Source organism: Mandrillus leucophaeus, unplaced genomic scaffold (genome assembly GCF_000951045.1).
Source record: "Mandrillus leucophaeus isolate KB7577 unplaced genomic scaffold, Mleu.le_1.0 Scaffold84, whole genome shotgun sequence".
Classification (NCBI taxonomy): Eukaryota; Metazoa; Chordata; class Mammalia; order Primates; family Cercopithecidae; genus Mandrillus; species Mandrillus leucophaeus.
This window is the reverse complement of record NW_012109141.1, coordinates 6,565,867-6,588,555: the sequence shown is the minus strand read 5'-3', so window position 1 is coordinate 6,588,555 and position 22,689 is coordinate 6,565,867. Positions and strand designations below refer to the sequence as shown.

At 34.0% G+C, this 22,689-nt stretch overlaps 1 protein-coding gene and 1 pseudogene across 3 annotated transcripts in view; both read left to right on the top strand.

Moving 5' to 3' along the window:
• CCDC102B (coiled-coil domain containing 102B) overlaps window positions 1-22,689 on the top strand; it is a 350,923-nt gene that overhangs the window by 140,333 nt on the left and 187,901 nt on the right. For all 3 annotated transcript variants that reach the window (XM_011968354.1, XM_011968355.1, XM_011968356.1), the window contains one exon: window positions 581-689. In XM_011968354.1, the coding sequence (XP_011823744.1) occupies window positions 581-689 (109 nt within the window). The remainder of the gene's footprint in view (window positions 1-580; window positions 690-22,689) is intronic.
• On the top strand, window positions 19,952-20,456 carry LOC105530702 (annotated as a pseudogene).

The window sequence follows — 22,689 nt, the reverse complement described above, 5'->3', positions numbered from 1 at the left end:
TCTGTTGCTAGTTCTACAAATAGAGAAATTAATTTCAGTTATTTAGAATAATTTAAATAAGGATCCCAGTGAAATTTCTTTTTTACAACCAAATTTGAAATACTTAAAATTATTTTTAGATCCCCAATAAATGACTATTTTTTAAGATTGTTAGGTGGCCTGTTGGAATTCTGTGTCATTTCAAATGATTTTTTTCATTCACATACAGCCACAATATGAAGATGGATAGAATACCATGTTAAAATTAGAAACATGTATATCCTCCTATGTAAGAAAATATTATGAGTGAGAGGAATTGAGAGGCATGCATGAAATACATGGAAGAAATCAAGCAGAATGTTAATACTGGCAAAGCCAAATTAAATATACGTAATCTCCTGTAAAGTTCATTGTCAGAATAATAAACTAAAAAAGTTTTATTCAATATTTGTAATTTTTAATAAGTTGCAAAATGTTTTCTCTCATTATGATCAGATACAAATATCAAAAATTAGGAAAATGGCTATAAAATTGAATGCATCCTTGAAATTATTTTACAATTGAAGCTGACTTTTTTTCTTTTAATTTTTAAATTATTTAGAATGCGCACAGCTTTGGAAAAAGAAATAGAGAGGCTGGAGTCGGCTTTGTCTCTATGGAAGTGGAAGTATGAAGAACTGAAAGAATCCAAGCCAGAACATGTGAAAGAGGTATGAGGGAATATGATGTAAAGGAAGAAATGAAGCCTAGCTTTTTCTCTCTTTGCACAAACATATACATGGATATATGGATTCATAGTATTTACATGCACAGGAACCTCTCTCTGGGTATGACATTCAAAATGCATTGATGTATACTGGAAAAATAGTTCATGACACAAGAACACATTGTGTTTAGAATATGTGTTTATGTGCTCTATAATATAATGGGTTCTAATTTTGACTGAAAAAGCTAATATTTAAGATGCAATTAGTGGAAAATTTGTTTAAAAAAAGAATGCATTTACTACCACTTGCCACTAGTGTGCAGTACAGACTTGATAATCTTAGTTTCGTAAGCCTTTATTTGAGTAACATTTATGTAGCAAATATACTGAAAAAGTCAAGTTTTTGAGTTGGTTTAAAAAGCAATATGTATATTTGAAAATGTTTAATGTTTTCTGTTCAAATATGATTTTTGGTAGCAAAGTAAGTGAGAGGAGAAAAAATAAAAGTGTGATGTTACACAGTGTAAGGTGGATCTGTATTTGATGACCATTCAAAAGTATTTATTAATACATATATGATACTTTTGATAGATAAAATGCTGATAGGGTTTCAGAACAAGGGAAACCTCAAAATTGTGAAACAGTTGTCTTTTGAGTGCATATGTCAGTTAAATGAACCACAAAGTTGAATAATGAACTCAATGAATGTAAAATTTTGTGGACATTGAAAGTTTATAAATATAACGATCAAACACTGTTTGAATTATTCATATGGAAAAATTTTTTAAATATGTCCTTTCATTCCTAACAAACATTTCTGATGTTCTTAGGATTTTTTTTTGAAGAAATGTGTTATATACACATGTTTAAATTATTTTTATAAAGTAAGGTTAGATTTTTAAAAATGATTAAAAACTAAACAAACAAGACTACTTAGAATGAGTTTAATTATTTATATATTCTTTGTTTAATCATTTCTTGTAATGGGTTATAACAGACAAGAATTTTAGGCTACATTTAAAAATAGTATTGTAGCACAAGTATAAGCGTAAAATATTCAGTCTCCATACAGTTGATTGACAATCAGAAGGTGTGTCATGATTTGTTCTTTAAAATTTCATGTAAGTTATTCTTTCTTACTCCCTTTTTCCTCAAAAATTCTGATAATGACCTTTGCATTTATCATAGCTCATCATCTCTATGAAGGTTTGAATACAAGTGTAATTTCTGTTGTAGATGCCAAAAATGTTAAAAGCAAAAACATGCCTGTCTAAGAACTGGTGATGGAAAGATTAGCAATTGTTAAAGTTGGAAACAGATGTGCTTAATAGACCTAGATTTGTAAAAATGCATTTGAAAGTCTGGTGTGCTTTTAAAGGGAAATCATTCTTCAATTATTGACATATAGAGAAGAGAAAAGATAAGAATTTAATTGCAAAATCTAAGTGTTTAAAATACAACCAAAATAATGTATAGTAGAGGTAATTATATCCAAAATGCTGTTTCCATGCTGAATTTAATACTTATTCAGCTTTTCCTTTGCAAGCCTGTCTATATTGATTCAGAATTAGATTATGAATTCTGAGTGTGTGAAAAGGATCATTTATATGAAATTTCATGGTCTAGAGGATCAAACATTCATGTAAGTAACATTGAATACTCATAATTCTGGTTCCTCATTTTAACAATCAGTGACTCTGATTCTTTCCATAATGGAAGAGATTCTCTGCCATATGTGAGAATATTTGCTAACATTTAAAAATTAGTCTCAAGGTAACAAAGATTTAAAAAGTAACTTTTAATTCTTTTTGAAAATTGTCAGCATTTGCTTGGGATGTTCTAATATATTTTCTTAATAAGTCATCTTTTTGTGATCATAATGTGCCTAGCAGCTTATAATTTATAATATTCCCTCAAAAATATGTATGAATACTTATAGAGACACAGGCATTGTTGGGCCCCTTTCTGTCTTACATTGAAGCCTTATTTTAAACACCTCAAAATACCTTTCTGATTTGGAAGAAAATAAAAATTAGATTTACTAAGTTTTATGTAGCCAAAATTCTATACTCACACCTTACCTTTTTAAAACATATGGCATACGGGAGCTATTCTGCATACATCAAGGCAGGGTCGTTGAAGACAGTTATTAGAAATAGGTGTATGGTGGAATATTAGTGCAGTTCTGGGCTCAATGCTAATTTTGAAACATTGACTCTTATTGCTATTCCTCTGGCTTAAATAAATTATTCCATTGAAGTGGCTATAAACATTAATGTATCTTATCAATTCTGCCTCCAAACTGTATCTCACATCATTCTTTCCATCCCTGCTACTTCTCCAGACAGGGCCATTATCATCTCCTTGCTTTTTCCTTCCAGGTCTATTTACCAACACTGTTGACCTATTTACATTCGTTTTACACCCACTAAGCAGCATGATATTTCTAAGAAATTACATCGGATTGTATTAGCCCATTGTTGGAAACACTTCAGTGAATTATCTGTTACTTAGTAGATAGCTGCCTTCCAAGTAATTCAGCAGTTCAAGGAAGTTCACATTCACCTGCCGACCATCACAGGCTGATGGTTCAGTGGATGCCCACTGACACCACTCTTTCCTACCCTAACTGCTGTAACAAGCAATACACTAAATCCCAGGAACACCCAAGAGGTGATTACTGTTGACTCACATACAGCCCTATCTGTGTTTGGAGGGCAGCTTTCTCCAGCTATCCAGTGACTCTGCTGTCCTTCAGGTTCTCAGAGGTTCACTCAGTTGGACACTAGTCCATCTGATCAGAGATTAGAAAAAAGAGAGAAGGGAAGATTATGCAAGGATAATTTATATGGGCCAGGCTTGGGAGTAGCATGCATTATTTCCACTTATAATTCACAGATGAGTACTCATTTGTAAAGCAATACCTCATTGCAAGGCATGTTGAGCAATGCGTTTAAGCTGTATACCCCAAAAGAAAAAGAAAATGGATTTGGTAAGCATCTAACTAGTTTCTGCAGCAAGAGTCGATACGTTACATGGTATAGTCATACTGACTAATGTCATATCTTATTAATAAATGCATTAATTAAGATACACTTTCATTAGTGTTGATAAATACATTTTGAGGACTTTGGCTTATATTTAAGGGAGAGTGGGCCTTCTAATCCAAATCTCTCATATTGAGAGTTTGGCTTACCTCTGGAGAGCTGGGAAGTGGAAGGCTTTTGTTTCTCCCCCCATGGAACTTGCCCTATGTCCTTGAGAAAGACTGAAGAGTGAGTGCTTCTCAAGGTGTATATTTCCCAAAGAAATGGGGAGAGAGGAAGGATAAGAGCTACCTGTAATGAGTTTCCTCTTTTACACTCACCAACCAGCCAATTCCCTCTTCCTTCTGGGTGGTTGGAGGGAAAGATACTTGGTTGGAGTCTGAAGAGTGTTGTGAGGGCAGCTGGCCATCCACAGGGATGGGTGTTTTGAATGGAGAAGGTTTTCTCCTTGTACCGTTCATCATGGCCTACATGGCTTCATTTCTGCAACACCTCTTTTGTCCTTTCTTTGTCATTTCCGCCTGCCCATGCTTACCTCTTGCTACCCTGGCTTTCACTCATCTAATCAAAGGAACCAAACTTCTTCCTGCTCAATGGCTGGGTCCATGCTGTTTTCCTTGTTGAAAATATCACACACCTCACACCTCTTTCCCCTCCTATGCCAGCCACACCTTGTGATTAACCTCAGTTTGTACATCACTTCATTTAAAAAAGTCTCTGTCCAAAGTATGTTTCCTTTCCTGTTTTTTTTTCAAAGCAACAAGTAATATTTTAAAAGACTTTATCAAACTGTGTGGTTATTTTTATATTTGTTTACTGTTGCCTTCCCCATTGAACTGTCAGCTTCATGAGGATATAGATCATGTCTGCTTATTCACCTCTCCATACTCAATGATGAATAAATGTGCTTAATATTTGTGATGAATAGTAAATGAATGAAGTACTGTACTAACACTTTTCTTAATAGCTGTAAATGCTTACATTTCTAAACAGAGGCTATGGGACAGTGTAAGGTGAGTAGTTGACTTCCTGGACTTGTCTTTTATTAGTAGATGAGTCCACCGCCCTCTATCCCTAAGGATTTTAGATTTTCCAGGGTACTGAAATGAAGTCTTATCCATCATGAAAATCTGTTCAGCTTGTTCTCTACATGACATAAATCAGCTTATCAGGCCAAAGAGTGAGGCAGATAAAACACCATGGTAGAATTCTGCAAATGAATATAAAAATGAAGCATGTGGGATACCACTTTGCTGATATAAGTACCTTCAAAACCTTTTAAACAAACATAATTAAGAATAATATAAGCACTGAATTACATAAGTCGGAATTAATTAAACTACTAGGGGATAATTTATAGGCATTGTCAAGGTAACTCTCAGAACCCTGAGATGACGTACTTAACTCTAAGTCTATTATAAGAATTATGACATAAATTTAGGCTTTTCAGAATCTACTTGTAGTAACATCAAATGATGAAGAAAAAAAAGAGGTTAAGTTAAGCAATATCATTTTAAAGTTTAAAACACAATGAAAAGGAAACAACTCATATTTAATTAGTCTAGACAGTTAATAGGTTGAGGATAATGATAAAAGTAGACTAAAAATATATAAAGAATGAGGTCTCTAAGTGAATTACACAGGTAATTACCTCACACAATGGCAATGTTTTATACCATGGGGAGCATTTGGTCTATGGAATATCTTTATTTTATATTTCAGATGATGGGATGGTTTCCAGAGACTAATGTTCATAAATCCAAAGCTTCTGTTTTATTTTCTCTTATCAGAAGTCTTTACAGACACATTCAATTAAGACAATTCCATAAAGATCCTCCTGTTATTAAATAGCATTAGTCATTTTACCTAGGAGACCAGTTTTTGTGTTGAAAGGGAGATCGGACAAGGTCTCCTGCCTTCTTTTCTTCTCCCGGAAGGTATGGCCACTTTCCTCTCCCCCACCATGTACAGACATCAAAGGTATTGATTGTATACAAAGGAATGAAAAATCAGACTGAAAACAAAGGTATATTCTCCCATTTTAAAAAAATCCTTTCTCTGTTATAAACATATGTGAAATGATAAATTTAAAACTGTCCATTCTTTTCATATACATTATATGTCACTTTTTACTGTAAAAACATCCCCTTTTATTTTATTTATTTATTTACCTGCTTTTTTTATGAGACAGGTTCTCGTTATATTACCCAGGCTGGATTGCAGTGGCATAATCATAGCTCGCTGTAACCTAGGACTCCTGGGCTCAAGCAAACCTCCTGCTTTGGCCTTCCACAGTGCTGGGATTTCAGGTGTGAGTCACAGTGCCTGGCCTTTTTTCTCAAGTATATAATTTAAGCGCAAGGAATCTAAGGTCAGGATTTGATAATTTGTTAGAGTTTGGCATGTTTATATACAGTGAGATAAAATTGATTATATGGGGAATATGGTTGAAAAATGGAGAGTATTCTTTTTCCTTGTTAGAACATCGGAATTAAATATGGTATAAATTATGATGCACTTCTATGATTCTGCCAGTTTTAACTATCTTAAGTTAAAGGGTAGTTTATTATGGTTAATGGATGTTAACATTAGTATTTCATAACCACACAAATTCTTTGAAGAATAATAATCAACTTCCAAAAGATATGTGTACAAACTCACCAATAAAAATTACAAATATTTTGTATAAGACATATGAAATCTGAAATTTTAAAAATTCTATGTGTATAGTTCACTAGTGTATCCTGAATAATAATATTTAGGCACTAAATGGCATAAACACAGTCATGAAAATGAGCCATGCATCAATGAACAGAGAAATTTTGATTCCTTTGGATGAGACAAGATAATGGTAAAAACATTCAGGGAATTGAAATAAAACAAAACAAACAGCAACCCAAAACAGGAAAGAAAAAAAAAGACACAAAAAAATCCCATGAAGCCACCACCTTTTTGATCGAATGTGGGCTACTGGAATATTAACATTCATATCAAATCAACATTCCAGCCAACAGATTTTCTTAAGATGCAAGTATCATGTTTCTGGTTTTCAGCCACTTCTTAGTTCATCATTGAGCTAAATTCTTGCTTTAGAAAATTTCATGGACTACTGGTCACCCTCCAGAGAACAGCACTTGAATGAGGCAGCACCAGGATTGTATCCAGGATAGCAGGTCAAAGTATCACAAGTGCTACTTGTGAAATGAACTTGGTTTAGCTGCTCTAATGAGAAGGGACTATGGACTTGGAGAAGACTCACAGCATCACCATCACCTCTCCCGGGTTGTGAGTGTCCTAATTAGTAGCTATAGATTTAATGAGAGTTAAGAAATCATAAGGCAGTTTTAGCTATTATTTTTCCAGAGATCATCTGGGAGATTTGAAGACATACAATGTCATCCTTGAACTGAAGGTATTCTTTGAAATGCGTTTTAGAATGTGTAATTGTCACATGAGGCAATACTTCTTTGTAATGTAGTTCTGAAGTTATGATCAAAGCTAGAGGAAGATATAATTCTTTATCTATATTAAAACATCTAATGTGTACAAAATGAAGTTCTCATGGAATCTCATAAGGTTTCTCACATGGATAATCTGAATGTTATTTAAAACAGTTAAAAATTCTTTAATGCAGTTGTACTGAATTAACAGAATCCATTAGATTCAACTGAGAAGTTCTTTGTTGTTTTAAATACATTTTTGGGGATTTTTTTTCTAACTGATTAGAGATGCTTCTCTGATTTCTTTGCTTTGGAGAAGCTAATTATTTTTACATATACATTGAGACCCGCTGCTTTGAGATATCAGATTGCAAAGCTAGAGGATATTATGGAGATCCCAAAGACCAATTATGACTGTTAATTTTATGTGACAACTTGACTAGGCCATGTGATTGACATTTGAATCCATAGGTTGAGTAAAGTTGATTGCCCTCCCCAGGGCAAGTGGCACCCATCCAATCAGTCGAAGGTCCAAACAGAACAGAGCCTGAGCCTCCATATGTAAGAGGGAACTCCTCCTGCCTGATTGCCTTTGAGCTTGGACATGGTTTATTTTTTTATTTTTTTCTGACTTCAGATTGTAATTACACCATCAACTCTCCTGAGTCCCCAGTTTGCCAGTTGCAGATCTTAGATCTGTGTGTACTTATAATCTCTTAACATACAATTACAGATATATTATCTCTAAATATATATAAATGTGTTTATATGTCCATACATGAACACACGCGCACACACACACACATGCACGCACACACACATCCTATTGGCTCTATTTCTCTGCAGAAGCTTGACTCATGCAACAATCTTACTGAAAGAGCCACAACTTGACCTAAGTGTACTTGCTGCAATGCCAGCTTCTTCCCACTCATTTTTTTCTTCTTTGACTAGGTTTATTATTGGCAGTGAAGCTATGTGTGCTTCTAGTTTGTAATTTCAAATTTGAAATGAAATAGTCATCCCTTGGTATCTGTGGGGGATTGTTTCCAGGATCTTCTGCAGATACGAAAATCCATAGATGTTCAAGTCCCTTACATAAAATGGCATAGTATTTTCATATGACCTATGCACAGCCTCTCATATACTTACATCGTATCTAGATTACTTATAATTCTTAATACACCATTTTCTAGGTTACTTATAATTCCTACACAACATTTCATGCATGTGGAGTCAACATAGCATTCTGGCACCTGGCAAATTCAAGTTTTGCTTTTCAGAACTCTATAGAATTTTTTTTCCTGAATATTTTGGATATTAGATTGAATCCATGGATGCAAAACTCATGGATATGGAAGTATATACTTTATTTAACTTACTATTTATATTGATTACTAGTTTGACTTAAAATAATTTTTATATGTATTGTTGAAAAGATATTGTGCTAGCATAACAATACTTGATATTTGGTTGATTTATTTTTAATTTTGTTTTTGAACGAAACCATTTTTGGTTTTACAAAGGAGAAGAGATGCAATTCCTCCTTGGTAGGTTCACAGTGAAACTAAAACAGTTTGAGTTTCAGGTCCCCTTCCTTATCCAGACCTCTAGTATGACTATGACAGAAGTCCTAGCAGAATGTACATATGATCACATGTGTTTTTGTGCAATTTTCATAAGATAATTGAGACACACATGTTAATATCTGTGTCTGTTTCCACTCTGACTTCTCACCCAATATTCTTGCTTTCTTCTCTGATTGACATCAATGAGCTGCGGAAATATTTGTGATCTTTCCAAGTTGATGTTGAGTTGAGACTACATACAGTTTGTAGATAGTGAAATGTATTTTTTATTTGTTTCTGATATATATTTAGTCAGTATGAAAGTTCTCCCATTTCTAAAATGTACTTGATAATGCACCATACTTTTAAATGAAAATTACATAAAATATACCTTTTAAAGAATACCTACATTTAGGGGATAGAAACTTCAAAGAGTGAATATTCTAAATAAGAAATGGACCTTTGTGTTACATTGTGAGCTTACTTCTCTCAATTTCATTCTCAAAAAATGATCAACTTTTGGAGAAAGTCTGGAAAAAAGACTAAATGCTATCTATGAAAAATGGTATTACTATATCACTCTCGTACTAAAAGTTGATTAGAGTATATAAAGCCAAAAAGCTAGGAAAAAGTATAAAGCCAAAAAGCTAGGAAAAAGTATTAGTCATTTTAAAATTATTACTAGAACTTTTATTATGTTTTCTAGATTTTATTATGTTTTCTGTGATTTCTTAATGGTATTTGTGAGTTTTCTAAAATTTGCAAATTGTTTTCTCATTTCAAATATTTACTTTTATTCCCAATTTTTCTTTATCCCCAAATTGTAAAAAAAAAAAAAAAAAATCTGACTCGATGAAACCGTTGTTTATGGTCGTCTGTATTCCTTTAGGTTAACCCCCAAGACGCCATTAGGCGGCCCTCTTCTTCATAGTACTGTGACCCATTGCACACGTGCTATAAGCACACACACTTATAACCAAGTGTGTGTTTGCACTTCCGCACACGTGTGATCATATTTACATTCTGCTAGGACCTCTGTCAAGCTCCTGTTAGAGAACTAGACAAGAGAGGTGCCCTGAAACTCAAACGTTTTTAGCTTCACTGTGAGCCCACCTGTGCAGAGGAGGAATTGTACTTCTTCTCCTTTGTAGAATAAAAAATGATTTAGTTCAAAAATGAAAATAAAATCAAACAAATATAGGTATCTTTATGTTAGCATACACCTTTTCTTTTTTTCTTCTTTTTCTTTTTGAGACAGAGTTTTGCTCTTGTTGCCCAGGCTGGAGTGCAGTGGAGCCATCTCAGCTCACCGGAACCTCTGCCTCCTGAGTTCATGCCATTCTCCTGCCTCAGCCTCCCGAGTAGCTGGGACTACAGGCGCCCGCCACCACGTCCGGTTAATTTTTGTATTTTTAGTAGAGATAGGGATTCTCCATGTTGGTTAGGCTGGTCTGAAACTCCCAACCTCAGGTGACCCACCCGCCTCGGCCTCCCAAAGTGCAAGGATTACAGGCGTGAGCCACCACGCCCGGCAGCATAATACCTTTTCTACAATACATATAAAAATTATTTTTAAGTTAACCCAATAATCAGTATTAACAATAAGTTAAATAAGGTATATATCTCCTCCATGAGTTTTGCATCCATGGATTCAATCAATCTCCGATCAGAAATATTAAAAACAAAAATTCTGTAGGTTCTAAAAAGCAAACCTTGAATTTACCAGGTGCGGAAGTGATTATATACACTTGTAATACATGCCTTTTGGCCTGTAGGGTGTAAATCACCCTGAGGACAGAAACCATCTTTTTTTCTTTAATTTTATTTTTTATATATATTTTTAAGTCTTTGTGGGCTCCTGCTACCTCGGGGTCTGACTCTTAGTAAGAAGTGATCAGCAGATGCTTGAAGATGGGCTTAATGCAAGTAGATAAAGAACGCTTTAGGATATGGGAAGGAAAGTTGCTGAGAATTAGCACTGCTTATTTTAACCTATTCACTATTGTTCTTTTGTTTTTTTCTACTTAAGTGGCTTTTGCTGCTGCTTTGTGTTTGCATTGTTCACAGGAAAAGGCACAAAGTCCCTAAAAAAGAAAGTGAAATTTTGTCAGTGATTCGGTTGCAGAAAATATTTGCACAGGTCAGACTCCTATTCCTAAAGGCTTCAGGAATGTCATATGTGATGGGAGAGTTAGGGAATGTGTTAACACATTTTAAGACACCCCACTAGCAAAAGATTTTATAAGAAACAGAGTTTCCAAGACCAATTTATTTGCATACAAAGTAAGCAGCATCATGTTCAAGCCCCATTGCAAGATTGATACACAGAGTTTGAGGTTAGGAAATTCCTCTTTGAACCACACACTCAATGTTAATTTATGAATATGTAAAGAGGTGAGAGAGTAGGGTTTTTGACTCTTCCTAAGGTAGGGGTGTCAATAAGACGAATTAAGAGGTGAAAGCTCTTGTTATGTTTCAGATCATTTGATTAAGAATGCTCCAAGCAGAAGCTCTTTAAGATTTAAAATTTAGTTAGAAGGCATAAATGCTGTATTCCTTTTGAATAAAACAACCTCTGCTCTTTACATATTTTAACAGATTTATTGAAATATAATTCTCATACCATACAATTCACCCACTTAAAAATACAGTTAAGTGGCTTTTAATGTATTTACAGAGTTGTATAACTAATACCATAATCAACTGTAGAATATTTTCATCAGTCCAAGAAGAACTCAGTGTACATTAATAGTCACTTCTTATTTCTCTGCAGCCCCAAGAGCCTGAGAATACCATTGACTAATTTTATGCTGTAGATTTCTCTGTTCTGGGCATTTCATATAAATGGAATTTTGTGACCTTCGCTTTAGGTAGGTTTTCAGAGTTTCTGTAATCTGCTATGATAGCACTTTTTTCTGTCACGACTCAATAAAGAACATATACATAATGTTTTTTAAAAAAACCAAATAGCTTTTTAAAATATATATTAAATAGTGTAATTTTCTCTTTCTCATAGGAAAAATGTTAACATTCAGGTGTGTGTTAGTCATGTCTGAGGCAAGAAAAAAAATTTTTAAATATTATTTTTCTTAAATGAAAACTTTAGATTTGGCAGGAACATAGGCCACTTTCTTGTGTTTGGTAGAGAAGGAATGAGAGAGAAAAAAATACATTTTAATTTCCAAGGCTTTCCAGAAATGTAAGATCTTTCATTGTGACCATAGTTGGCAATATTTCTTTTTTACTTGATAAAATTAAATCACATACTTTAACTTCATAAAATATTCCCAAATGTGAATATTTTTCTTTAGTTTTATATTGCAGTAATTATTGTACAGCTTTAGGCAATATTTAATTAAGAAGTAAATAGTGTTAATTCTTTTAAAACTCTATTTGTCTATAGGAAAAATGTAAAACATGCTTTTCTTCCGAATATCATTTTTTTTCTTCCCTTAAGAGACACAGTCTTGCTCTGTTGCTCACACTGGAGTGCAGTGGCACAATCCTAGCTCATTGAAGCTTTAAACTCCCTGGCTCGAGTGATCCTCCCACCTCAGCCTCTAGATTAGCTGGGACTACAGGCATGCACCACCACAACTGGCTAATTTATAATTTTTAAAATTTTTGGAAAAGGGTGTTTCTCACTGTGTTACCCAGGCTGGTCTCCAACTCCTGGCCTCTAGTGATCTTCCCACATTGGCCTCCCAAAATGCTGGGATTAAGGGTGTGAGCCACTGTGCACAGCCCCACTAACTTTCATATCCTATTATTTCAGCTTCTGTATTAGCTGAAGGACTCAGGGTCATGGAGCGGGAAGAGAGAGGGAGCTCATAGAATAATCTGTGAAGTTTAAAAAGTTTATAAGTGATAAATTAAAATGGTATCACTTTCAAATATATACCTTGAAGATGTTTCTACACAGCATTTTCCTAAAATCACAATCATGATTTATTTATTTTATAGCTGTGATTGATTTAAATATTATGGATATATATGCATATATATACACATATATTGTGTGTATATATATGCATGAATGGACACATTTATACACATACTTATACAGCATACACACACATACAGTATATATATACACACATACACAGCAAATATAATGATCCATTCTTTATTTTTTCTTTATTTTCTTTTAAATAATGATATGTATATATGAACAAAAAGCATTTATATAAATTTATAGCTATTATTCTACATTAAATAAGTATTGTAGAGTTTATTTTTGCATATACATTTTTGCTTTCTTTCCTGCTCCACTTACCTTGTATCACTCACTGCAGATTCCTTTATCTTCCTAATGCTCAATACAAAACCATATGCCAATATGTATGAATAACTATATACTTATATACTCATAGTATATGTGTACATATAACTAAAGACAAATACGTACAGATACCTATAGTATTTTGTAATTTTCATGTACTGGATCACATGAATGGTTTTCTTACTCAACATCTCATGGCCAAAATTCCGAGGAAACTAGTGACATTGAATGGCTTCAGAATGTTTCACAACATGATGATTCCACAATTTATTGAATTATTTTCCTAATGGTGAACATTATTCTTTTTTCCATCTTTTGTCCCTGTGCACAATTTTTCAGTAAACAACTCTGTGCATGTATCATTAGACTCTGAAGCTTTTATTTTTAGTCTAGTATTTTTTAATACCTCAGTTTAAGGTATGACGAATGCCCTCATGCTAATCTACTTCAGGAAATCTAATCTCAGGTTTTGATTTAATCTATCTGGGATTCTCCCCACTGTCTTCAGGAAGGTGTCTCAAATCTGGAGAGGAACATATTGCCATAGACCTGAAGGCATCTAATCACTTTTGTTACCTGTGATGTCTGCACATGATGAGCCCTAATAAGTTTTGATTAGATGCTTGTCATTATGAATTTTATCTTGTTGAGTGTTAAATATTTTCATCGTTTTATAATTATTCTTAACCTTTGTTCTGAGTCCTAATTCCATTACTTGGAAGCATATCTTTCATGTCTTGAAGCTTTTAAGTCTTGTTAGATGAGACCAGAGTAGCATTTAGCATCAGCATCAGCATCAGCAACAGATCTATTTTCTGTCACCATAGATTAGTTTGCATTTTCCAGAATTGTATAAAAATGTAATTCTACAGTGTTTACTTTTTTCTTCTATCTTCTGGTACTTAGCATACCTGCACAGAGATTCATCATTGATATGCATATCAAATTGTCTTTTTTTCCCCGGCTGTTAACACTTTTTTCTTGATCACTGGTTTAAGCAATTTGATTGTAATGTACATTGATACCACCTTCCTATTTCTTATGCTTGGAGTTTGTTAAAATTCTTGGATCTTCAGGTTTCTACTTTTTATTATATTTGGAAAATTTCTGGTCATTATATTTTTCAAATATTTAACTTCCCCTCCTTTTTGCCAGGAACTCTATTTACAGTATATTAGGTGACTTGAAGTTGTTCTACCATCTGCCCATTGGCAGTCATTGAGGTCTCACTAGGGTGGGCTATTGGGAAAGTGCTGGAGGATGTTAGGGAGTTTTGATCATTGGGTTGTATCCATCACTTTGAGGCATGCCCCAGTTTTCCAATGTTATTCTCTGTGATTTGGTCATCTATGTTTTCTAACAGGCACCCATTGAAGTAAGATTTCTACCTTGCTGCAGAGAAAGGGAGAACTAGAATTGCTATCTTTTTTAATATATAAATTTTAAGGAGATGGCTTTCAGATCTTTGGAATAAATATTTCTGGGATAGAAAACTGTCAAGAAACTGGGAAAATATTTATTCCTTAAAGGGGCAGATAAATAATTTGCAAGTTTTTGTTTTTCTTTTTAAAAATACATGCTCCAAGAAAAGGGAAATCGGGGGCTACAGTCACAAGTAAACCTGTCTGAAGTTTTGTCAAGCTAAGAGGAACATTAAGTTTCTTTTGATGACTACCATGCTTATTTTATCACTTGTGCTTTCTTTTTCTGGAGCAGTTTAAATGTTTTTTTTTTTTTTTTTCCTGCATTATGTGTTGTATTTTTCTATTTATTTCATGACATGTAAGTTTTGATTGGATGCTTGTCATTATGAATTTTATCTTGTTGAGTGTTAAATATTTTCGTCATTTTGTAATTATTCTTAACCTTTGTTCTGAGTCCTAATTCCGTTACTTGGAAACATATCTTTCATGTCTTCAAGCTTTTAAGTCTTGTTAGATGAGACCAGAGTAGCATTTAGCCTAGGGCTATTTTACCTACTGAGTACTGAGACAAAACCATTTGGATGGAGTACTTTACCCAATGGACTGTGAATTATGAGGTCTTCCACTCTGGCTGTTGAGAATGGGGACGATTATTAACTGGCCTTGTGTGAATCCTAGAGGTTGTTACTTTTAATTCTTTCAGATGTTAGTTTCCTTAAAAGTATGCACTGATCACCACCCTGTTGAGTACTCTGCAGCCCCTGAGGGTTCTCTCTCTGATGGTGCTCATCTTGGTGAGCACTTTGCTAGACATTTCATTTGAAGACTATGACTAAGAAATAAAATTATTTGTTGTGATTCAGTATCTGAAGCTGTTAGAAATAAATAACTCAAAATTTAAGGGAAAATCAGGCATATTTTTAGATTAAAAATGGAATAACAGAAAGTCATTGATTTATAAAGGAGCTAGGTATTTGCCAATAATTTTACAAAATAACCTCCTCCTACTGATTGAACAAATTTATATAATCAACTCTCTCTAAATGTATATGTTATAGATTGATAAACAATCACATAAAGAACCACACACCATCTTGTATTTCCTTATCTGAAATATATGCTAGATAACTTCTTGATAAACTACAAATTACATTTCTCAGATCAATATTCTGAGCAAGTCATAATGAATTATCTGTTGACCTTTGTTACCTTGTGGATATGTCTGTTAAGAAAAATAAATAATTATTTGGAACTCTAATTGGCTTTTTCCTGGCCTTTCAGTGACTCTGTGGACAAAAATCAGCCATGGGCTAAAATGTGTAACCTTGGATTGTTGAAACAGGCACTGAACCTTCACTTTGACTCCATTGAGTTAGGGATTACAGAATGGCAGTACTGATTTAAAATAACCCTTTCAATCATTTATAATAGACACAGTAAGGATGTATTACTTTTCATATTTTTTATTTATAAAAATTTTATGATTCAGTAGTTCAACCCTTGGATGAACTGCCATCCATATTCATCTGCACCCCCACAACCATATATAGAAGCAAAAAGTTAGCCTCCTATTACATGTATGTTACAGAGTTCTATGTCAAAGAGTAATAATGTCTTCAAGAGGTGGCAGATTCTCTTAGTGAATCACTAACAGGCAAAAAGACTTTAGACTAATAGATCTTGCTCTTTAAGATAAACCAGAAATCTTTATGCTGGGCTACTCTCCAACTATGCCTATAAATAAAGTGGGCGTAGAGTTTACTTTTTAAAATGTTTTATTATGGAAAACTTTGGCTGTGTACAAAAATACAAAGAATACTATAATGAACCCCAACATTTCCATCAGCCATATTTAATAATTTTAATCTCATGAACAGTATTTTTTGTCTATATTATTCCCATCTGCATTTCTACCTTACATTATTCTGTCTGGAAGTATTACAGCATGTATCTCAAAACATAAAGACTTATTTATCACTAAATATAACAATAACATTTTAAACCAAAAAAATGAAAAATGATTTGCTAATATTAAATATTTAGTGTTCAAAATTTCAATTTACTAAGAAATATGATTTTAAAATTATTTACTTTATTTGAATCAGAAATCAAATAAAGCACAGCCATCTTGATTGGATATATATTTTCAAGTGTGGTTTATATATATATATATTTATATCTATTTCTCCATTTCTCCTTTTTCTCTTTTTATAATTTATTCATTAAAAAACTAGATCATTTATCCCGTAGAGTTTTAATGTGCAATACCCTGTACTGTAGTACTGTTTGCTATTTTACTCCATCCTCTGTGTCTCCTACAAAATGAAAGTCGAATTTAAAGAGTTTGGTTTGATTCAATTTCAAGACTTATTCATAGAAATGTGTCAGTGTGTTTCTCTATTAGGAAGCACATGATATATGATTGTGTCTGACTGTGGTATTAGTAGACTGATACTCATTGCCTAGAACCATAGATGAATCAGGAGTTGCAAAGCTATAATTTTCCAGCTCAATTATTTCTGCCCAAGGTATTATTTGGAATATTTAAATAAAGAGAACTTCATCTCATATAATATTTTGTTCATTTAAATAAGTCAGGACACATAATAAATTTACATTCTCCCCAACCCCGCCATTTCTTTAACCAAGTAACAAAATAATGAATTGGATCGCTACCATTCTTCAATGTTGATCAAATTTGATAAATTTTTCTTTTTTTAGTATCAGTATTAAGACATGGATTTAAACTTATTGGATGTATTTCATTCTATTACTGTATTATCCTTACTGATATTCAAAAGCTACCATATTTAGAAAGCAGGAACCTCTTTATATTGTCTATTGAGTGCAATTGATGTATTAGTAATAATACATCAATTTTTTTATAGATTTCTCACTTCATAGAATGACAAGATATACTGGAATCACCCTGTTTCAGACCTGGATAAAGCAAACTCTTTAGAGTCCAGGGTTCTTTCAGTGGGAAACATCTTAAGACCACAATCTGTGCATACATATGTGCATAGATACTGAGATGGTCATTATTTCTAGGCCATTTCAGTGGAAAGACTGGGAAAAATTGTAAATATATTGAATTATTTTTGCCTCTCTTTATTGGTTATAGTTTCTAAAGCCCTTTTTAATCTATCCTCATTATTTTTGGATTTTAGCATTTTATTTCTTTTCATCTTTCCTCAAGGAATCATCTGTTGCACTAATTTGCTCTTCTGTTCCTTCTAGTTTATTCTGAAACAATTTTTCTTTTCTTCTATTTTCTATTCTTTCAATATGGAAGAGACAGAAAAGTACAAAGAAGAAAACAAGAAAGGTCACCCAGAGAGAAGCATACTGAGATTTTTGTGTACAGTCAGCTCATTTAAAATACTGATATTGGGATCCTACTGCTGCCTGCTTTTTCATTTTCCATGAAAATAAAACCTGACCTGAAGTGTAATGATTTTTTCTTTTATTTCTAATTCTTTCCTGGGTACTGTTACATATTTCTAATTCCTGGTTTTCCTGCATCATACTATTTATTGTTTTAATAATGTTGTTCAATTGCATTAAAAATTAGTTCTGTTTTTCTTTTTCTATAGTGGGCATATATCTTCCACTGCTTCATTGTCACTAGCTTACTTTCACTATCTTTAAAACATTATTTTTATCTTTTTGTCTTTAATAAGATCATATATGATTCAACTATGATTGTCTTCTGTTGCTCATTATGGCATGAATTAATTTTTGTACTGATAATAAAAAGATTGAATCTAGAAACATTTTCTGGCTTCACTGCTTGAGAGCTGACTATTCTTAATATTTTCATGGAATATCCAAAATATTCCTTGTTCTTTCCAAATATTTCTTGTTCTCTCCAAAAATGCCTGACTCTGGATTATTTCTTTTCTCTGCTTGTATTGCCACTATCCCATCAATATTGCCACTATTCCCATCTATTATCAGTATTCTCTTCTCAGTAGAGGGTGTGTTTTTGAAGGAAGCTTGATGTTTTCTGTTTTGCTTTGTTTTGTTTATGAAAGTATAAAGGATTAACACTTTCCTAGTTCTTTAGGGTTTACCACTAGCCTATTCCATTCACTCACAAATCAGGTTGTGTAAAAATGTGTGAACTCTCCTAGTTGTATTTACTGTTCTCACATTGGCCTGACACACTTGCCAAGGCATGACGATTGCCAACTGAAGGGTTCCCGTATTCTTACGTCCTCCTTTTCTTATATGTTCACAAATAGATGCTGATCTTCTGCAATTCCTGAGGTGTCAGTAGATTTTTTTAACCTACTTGTGTCTTAGGGTTCACAGGGATAACGTTTCACCTCATTTTGTTATAGGCATCTACAATTTTGGTTTTGTTAAGTTCACTGCTCTGACTGGTTTTGTGGAGAGACTTGCAGACTTTAGAATAATTACCACCATCATACCACTGCCATCTCGCTATGATTCCTCACAGGAATAGGTATATGTTTTTAATTCCAGATTCACAACTTCCATACATAGTTATTCATAAAGTAATCTGCCTAAGGAAGTACTTTGCAAGCAAGTTTTCCTTTCCTATATTACCTTCCATCCACTTTCCAAATGAAGGGCATACTCGTCTCTTTTTCTCAGTATTATTTTGAAGCATTTTGTGAGAGTGGAAAAACACTTGGGGTACTTAATAGAGAGATATCAGATCCCCTGGAGCTCAGAGAGATACGTTAAAATATTGTTGTTGAGAAATAAACTAATCAATGGGTCACAGATCTTTGGCATTTCAGGTGGTTTCTAATTTTCTCTTTATAAGAATATAGGAATATGACCTACCAGACTGGTCAGCTTATAAATAATAACAAATAAATTTTGATATTAGATAAAAATGTGTCTTTGTCATGTATTTAGAAGGATAGTTAGTAAAACACAACGACTCTGATTAAATAAAACTTCTTCCATGTCTATCTAACATGTGTGATCAATTTTCTTAATGCCTACATTAACAAAAGAATAATTCTTATGTCATTCTATCAGTAACTAATTTCATCCATAAACACACAAATTAATTGAAAAAAGGTCACCTATCTCATTAAGAGATGCATTTCTAGTAAATGATTAGTTTATATTTAATAATTATCAAAATCTGTACTATCTTGTTTATTTTTAAGCAATTGTGTACACATAACAATTATTAGGGTAATTCATTCCAAAAGAAACTTTTAAAAATATTTGGGGTGTTATAGTAATAATAGATACATACATACTTTATACCTACAGTTTTATTGCATATTATAGAGTAAAAACTTTCTCAAGTGTAAACATTTCACATATCATGGTATGATAATCTGGAGGCAATGGGATAATAAAAATTGAGGGAATAAAATAACAATATAAAATTGTAAGTAGATGATACTAAATATCACATTTCTATGTTTTTAAGATGTCATTGCTTACAGTAAAGTGTGATATAATCATTCTATTTAAAATGTCAACATGTAGACTTTTGTCCAGGCCAGATGCAAGATGGTTGTACTCTTGCGAAGACATGTTGGCTGTCATTGCCTCGGAGCCCAATTTAGCCCTCTGCTCTATATCAGAAAAGCTGCGCCTTTGGAAACCTCAGTCAAAAAAGAGATGGAGTGGCTCTGGAATAAGAACATAGGTTCAAACTGCCCTTTATCTTCCCATAGCACTATCTACAGTTGGTCTCTTCCCATGGCGATGTCCATTTGCCACCATGGCACTGGTATTGCTTTGAGTGCATGGGTCTGTCTTTTTGGTATCGGCCCTTTTGCTCCCCGGGAACTTTGAGTATTATTTGAAACTTGTGAAGTCCTTGTGTCTGGGGCCAGCACCGATCCACCACAGCTAAGTTTGTACTCCTCTACCCTCTCATGTATCACACCTGGAGTGCGATCTCACACTTGATGTGGTATCTGGGAATAGCCTTGAAGCCCAGCTACATCAGTCTAGAGTGGTTGTCTTGGTTCTTACTGTGTTGTCGTCTGTAGGGCTGGCAGCTATATGAAGAGTTGATGTTCCCAACGTCATCTTTCCACACACTATTAAGTTCACATATCTTCCCATTTGTCACTCTTATCTCCAGTCTGGGCCAAGTTCTCCTGATTTATTTAGATCCTTTTGGGCTTTCAGATCCCCTGGAGCTCAGTAGCAGTAGATCATAGTGGTGGAAAAGAGTCCAGTTTTACCCTTGTTTCTAAATATGGAGTGGCTGCAAAATCTTCCCTTTTCCTGCCCACAACTTGCCTACTCTGGGCATAGAAGCACTTATTCTCTCTCCAACTGGGCTTTGATTTGTGCTGAGTCAGCTTTTGGCTCCTTCTCCCTGAGACAGTGGAAACAGACAGCTCTGTGGCCTCTGTCCTGGGGGCTGGGGGTGAGACTTTTGGTGCCACTGCCTATGGGTTGTTGGCCTAAAGGACAATTCTGTTCATTGGTCATAACCCATGCCTTTAACACCTACACAGTGTTATTGAAAGAAGAGAGAGGAGAGAGTGGAAGGGAATTAATCTATCCCAGCTGGAGGGAGATAAAGAGGGCTACTTAGTTCTTGGAGATGCCATTTTGGGGAGAAAATATATCGCTTCTGGCACAAGACAGAAATCCAGACAACTACCATTGAATATATTATTTCTCAATGATATTTCCTTTTATTGCATTTCCAGAAAAACAAACTTCTTAATTTCATGCTTCCAAGTCCATATACCATTTTTTTTCTAAAACTGAGTTAAAATACTCATTTTATGAAAAGTAAATATTTAAAATTCACTAAAAATTTTATTTTTGAGTTCAAATAAACCATCTTAACAAAAACTTTAAAAATTAAAAAATACATTGGTAAGAGAACAAAAGACCATTGAGATAAGTGATTTGACATCCTTATTTTGACTTGAAGAATACAATAACTTTTTTATTTGTTAAAGCTAAACATTCTTCAATGTATTTTCTACCATTCTCTAAAGTTAAGGGAGGGAATTAGGTAAAATCTACTTTAAGGGATTGTGGCTAAATTTTTTGAAGCAATGATCTAAGGCATAAAATACTTCTTTGTGGCTTATATTCCCATTTGAAGACTTCTCTTTGCATTGATAAATAATACATGTTATTTGGAATCTTAACCTTGCTGTCACATATTTCTGGTCCCACTGCATTTGAGTCTACTCTTTGGACATATTTCCTCCTTACGTTCCTCAGCTTTCATAAGGATATATCGCTACCAAAACTTGACCAAATGTAAAATACTTGCTCATATACCCTTACGCTAATTGATATTCAATACTTATCTCAAGAACCACATTAAAAACATGTGTACCAACATGAAGGCAATCGGGAGAGCTAACAAAATTTATTGACCAAGGTCAATCTGATCACAATTTCAAAAAATGACCCAAACTTAAGTGTGAAGAAAAGATTTGGGGGGTGAGCATGATGAGGAAACTGTTATGAGCCTGTTACAGTAATCTAGATAGAAATATTCACGTGTCCTGAGCTTGGTGGTGGAGGAGGTATGTTGAGAAATATGCAGGTGAAGGAAGTGATAATGATTGGTGATTAAACGAATGTTGCAAATGCATGAAGATTCAGGGGAGGTGACACAGAAAGAGAAGTTAAGATTTCTGACCTTATCAGCCAGGTGGACATTCACCAAGAGAACACAACAGCAAGAAGAAAAATGTAAGGGAAAAAGACAGTGAATTTAGTTCTGAATATGTTGAGGTTGAGTTGGAAGTGTTTGGTAGGATTATGGATTTGTGAATGTAGAAAGGAAAGTTGAACAATGAACAGAGAGATGATGGCTTAAGCCATGACAGTAGGTGGGATGACTCTGGGTTGGGGCACTGAGGATTGACACCAAGCAAGACAGAGAGAAAAGGAGAAACTGCACAGAAATCCAAGCAGGAGGGTGTTGCGGGAAGTCAGGGACCCCAACGGAGGGACCGATTGAAGCCGCGGTAGAAGAACAAAAATTGTGAAGATTTCATGGACATTTATTAGTTCCCAAAATTAATACTTTTATAATTTCTTACACCAGTCTTTACTGTAATCTCTGAACATAAATTGTGAAGATTTCATGGACACTTATCACTTCCCCAGTGAATATCCTTGTGATTTCCTATGCCTGTCTTTACTTTAATCTCTTAATCCCATCATCTTCTTTGTAAGCTGAGGAGGATGAATGTCGCCTCAGGACCCTGTGATTGTATCAACTGCACAAGTTGTTTGTAGAGCTTGTGTGTTTG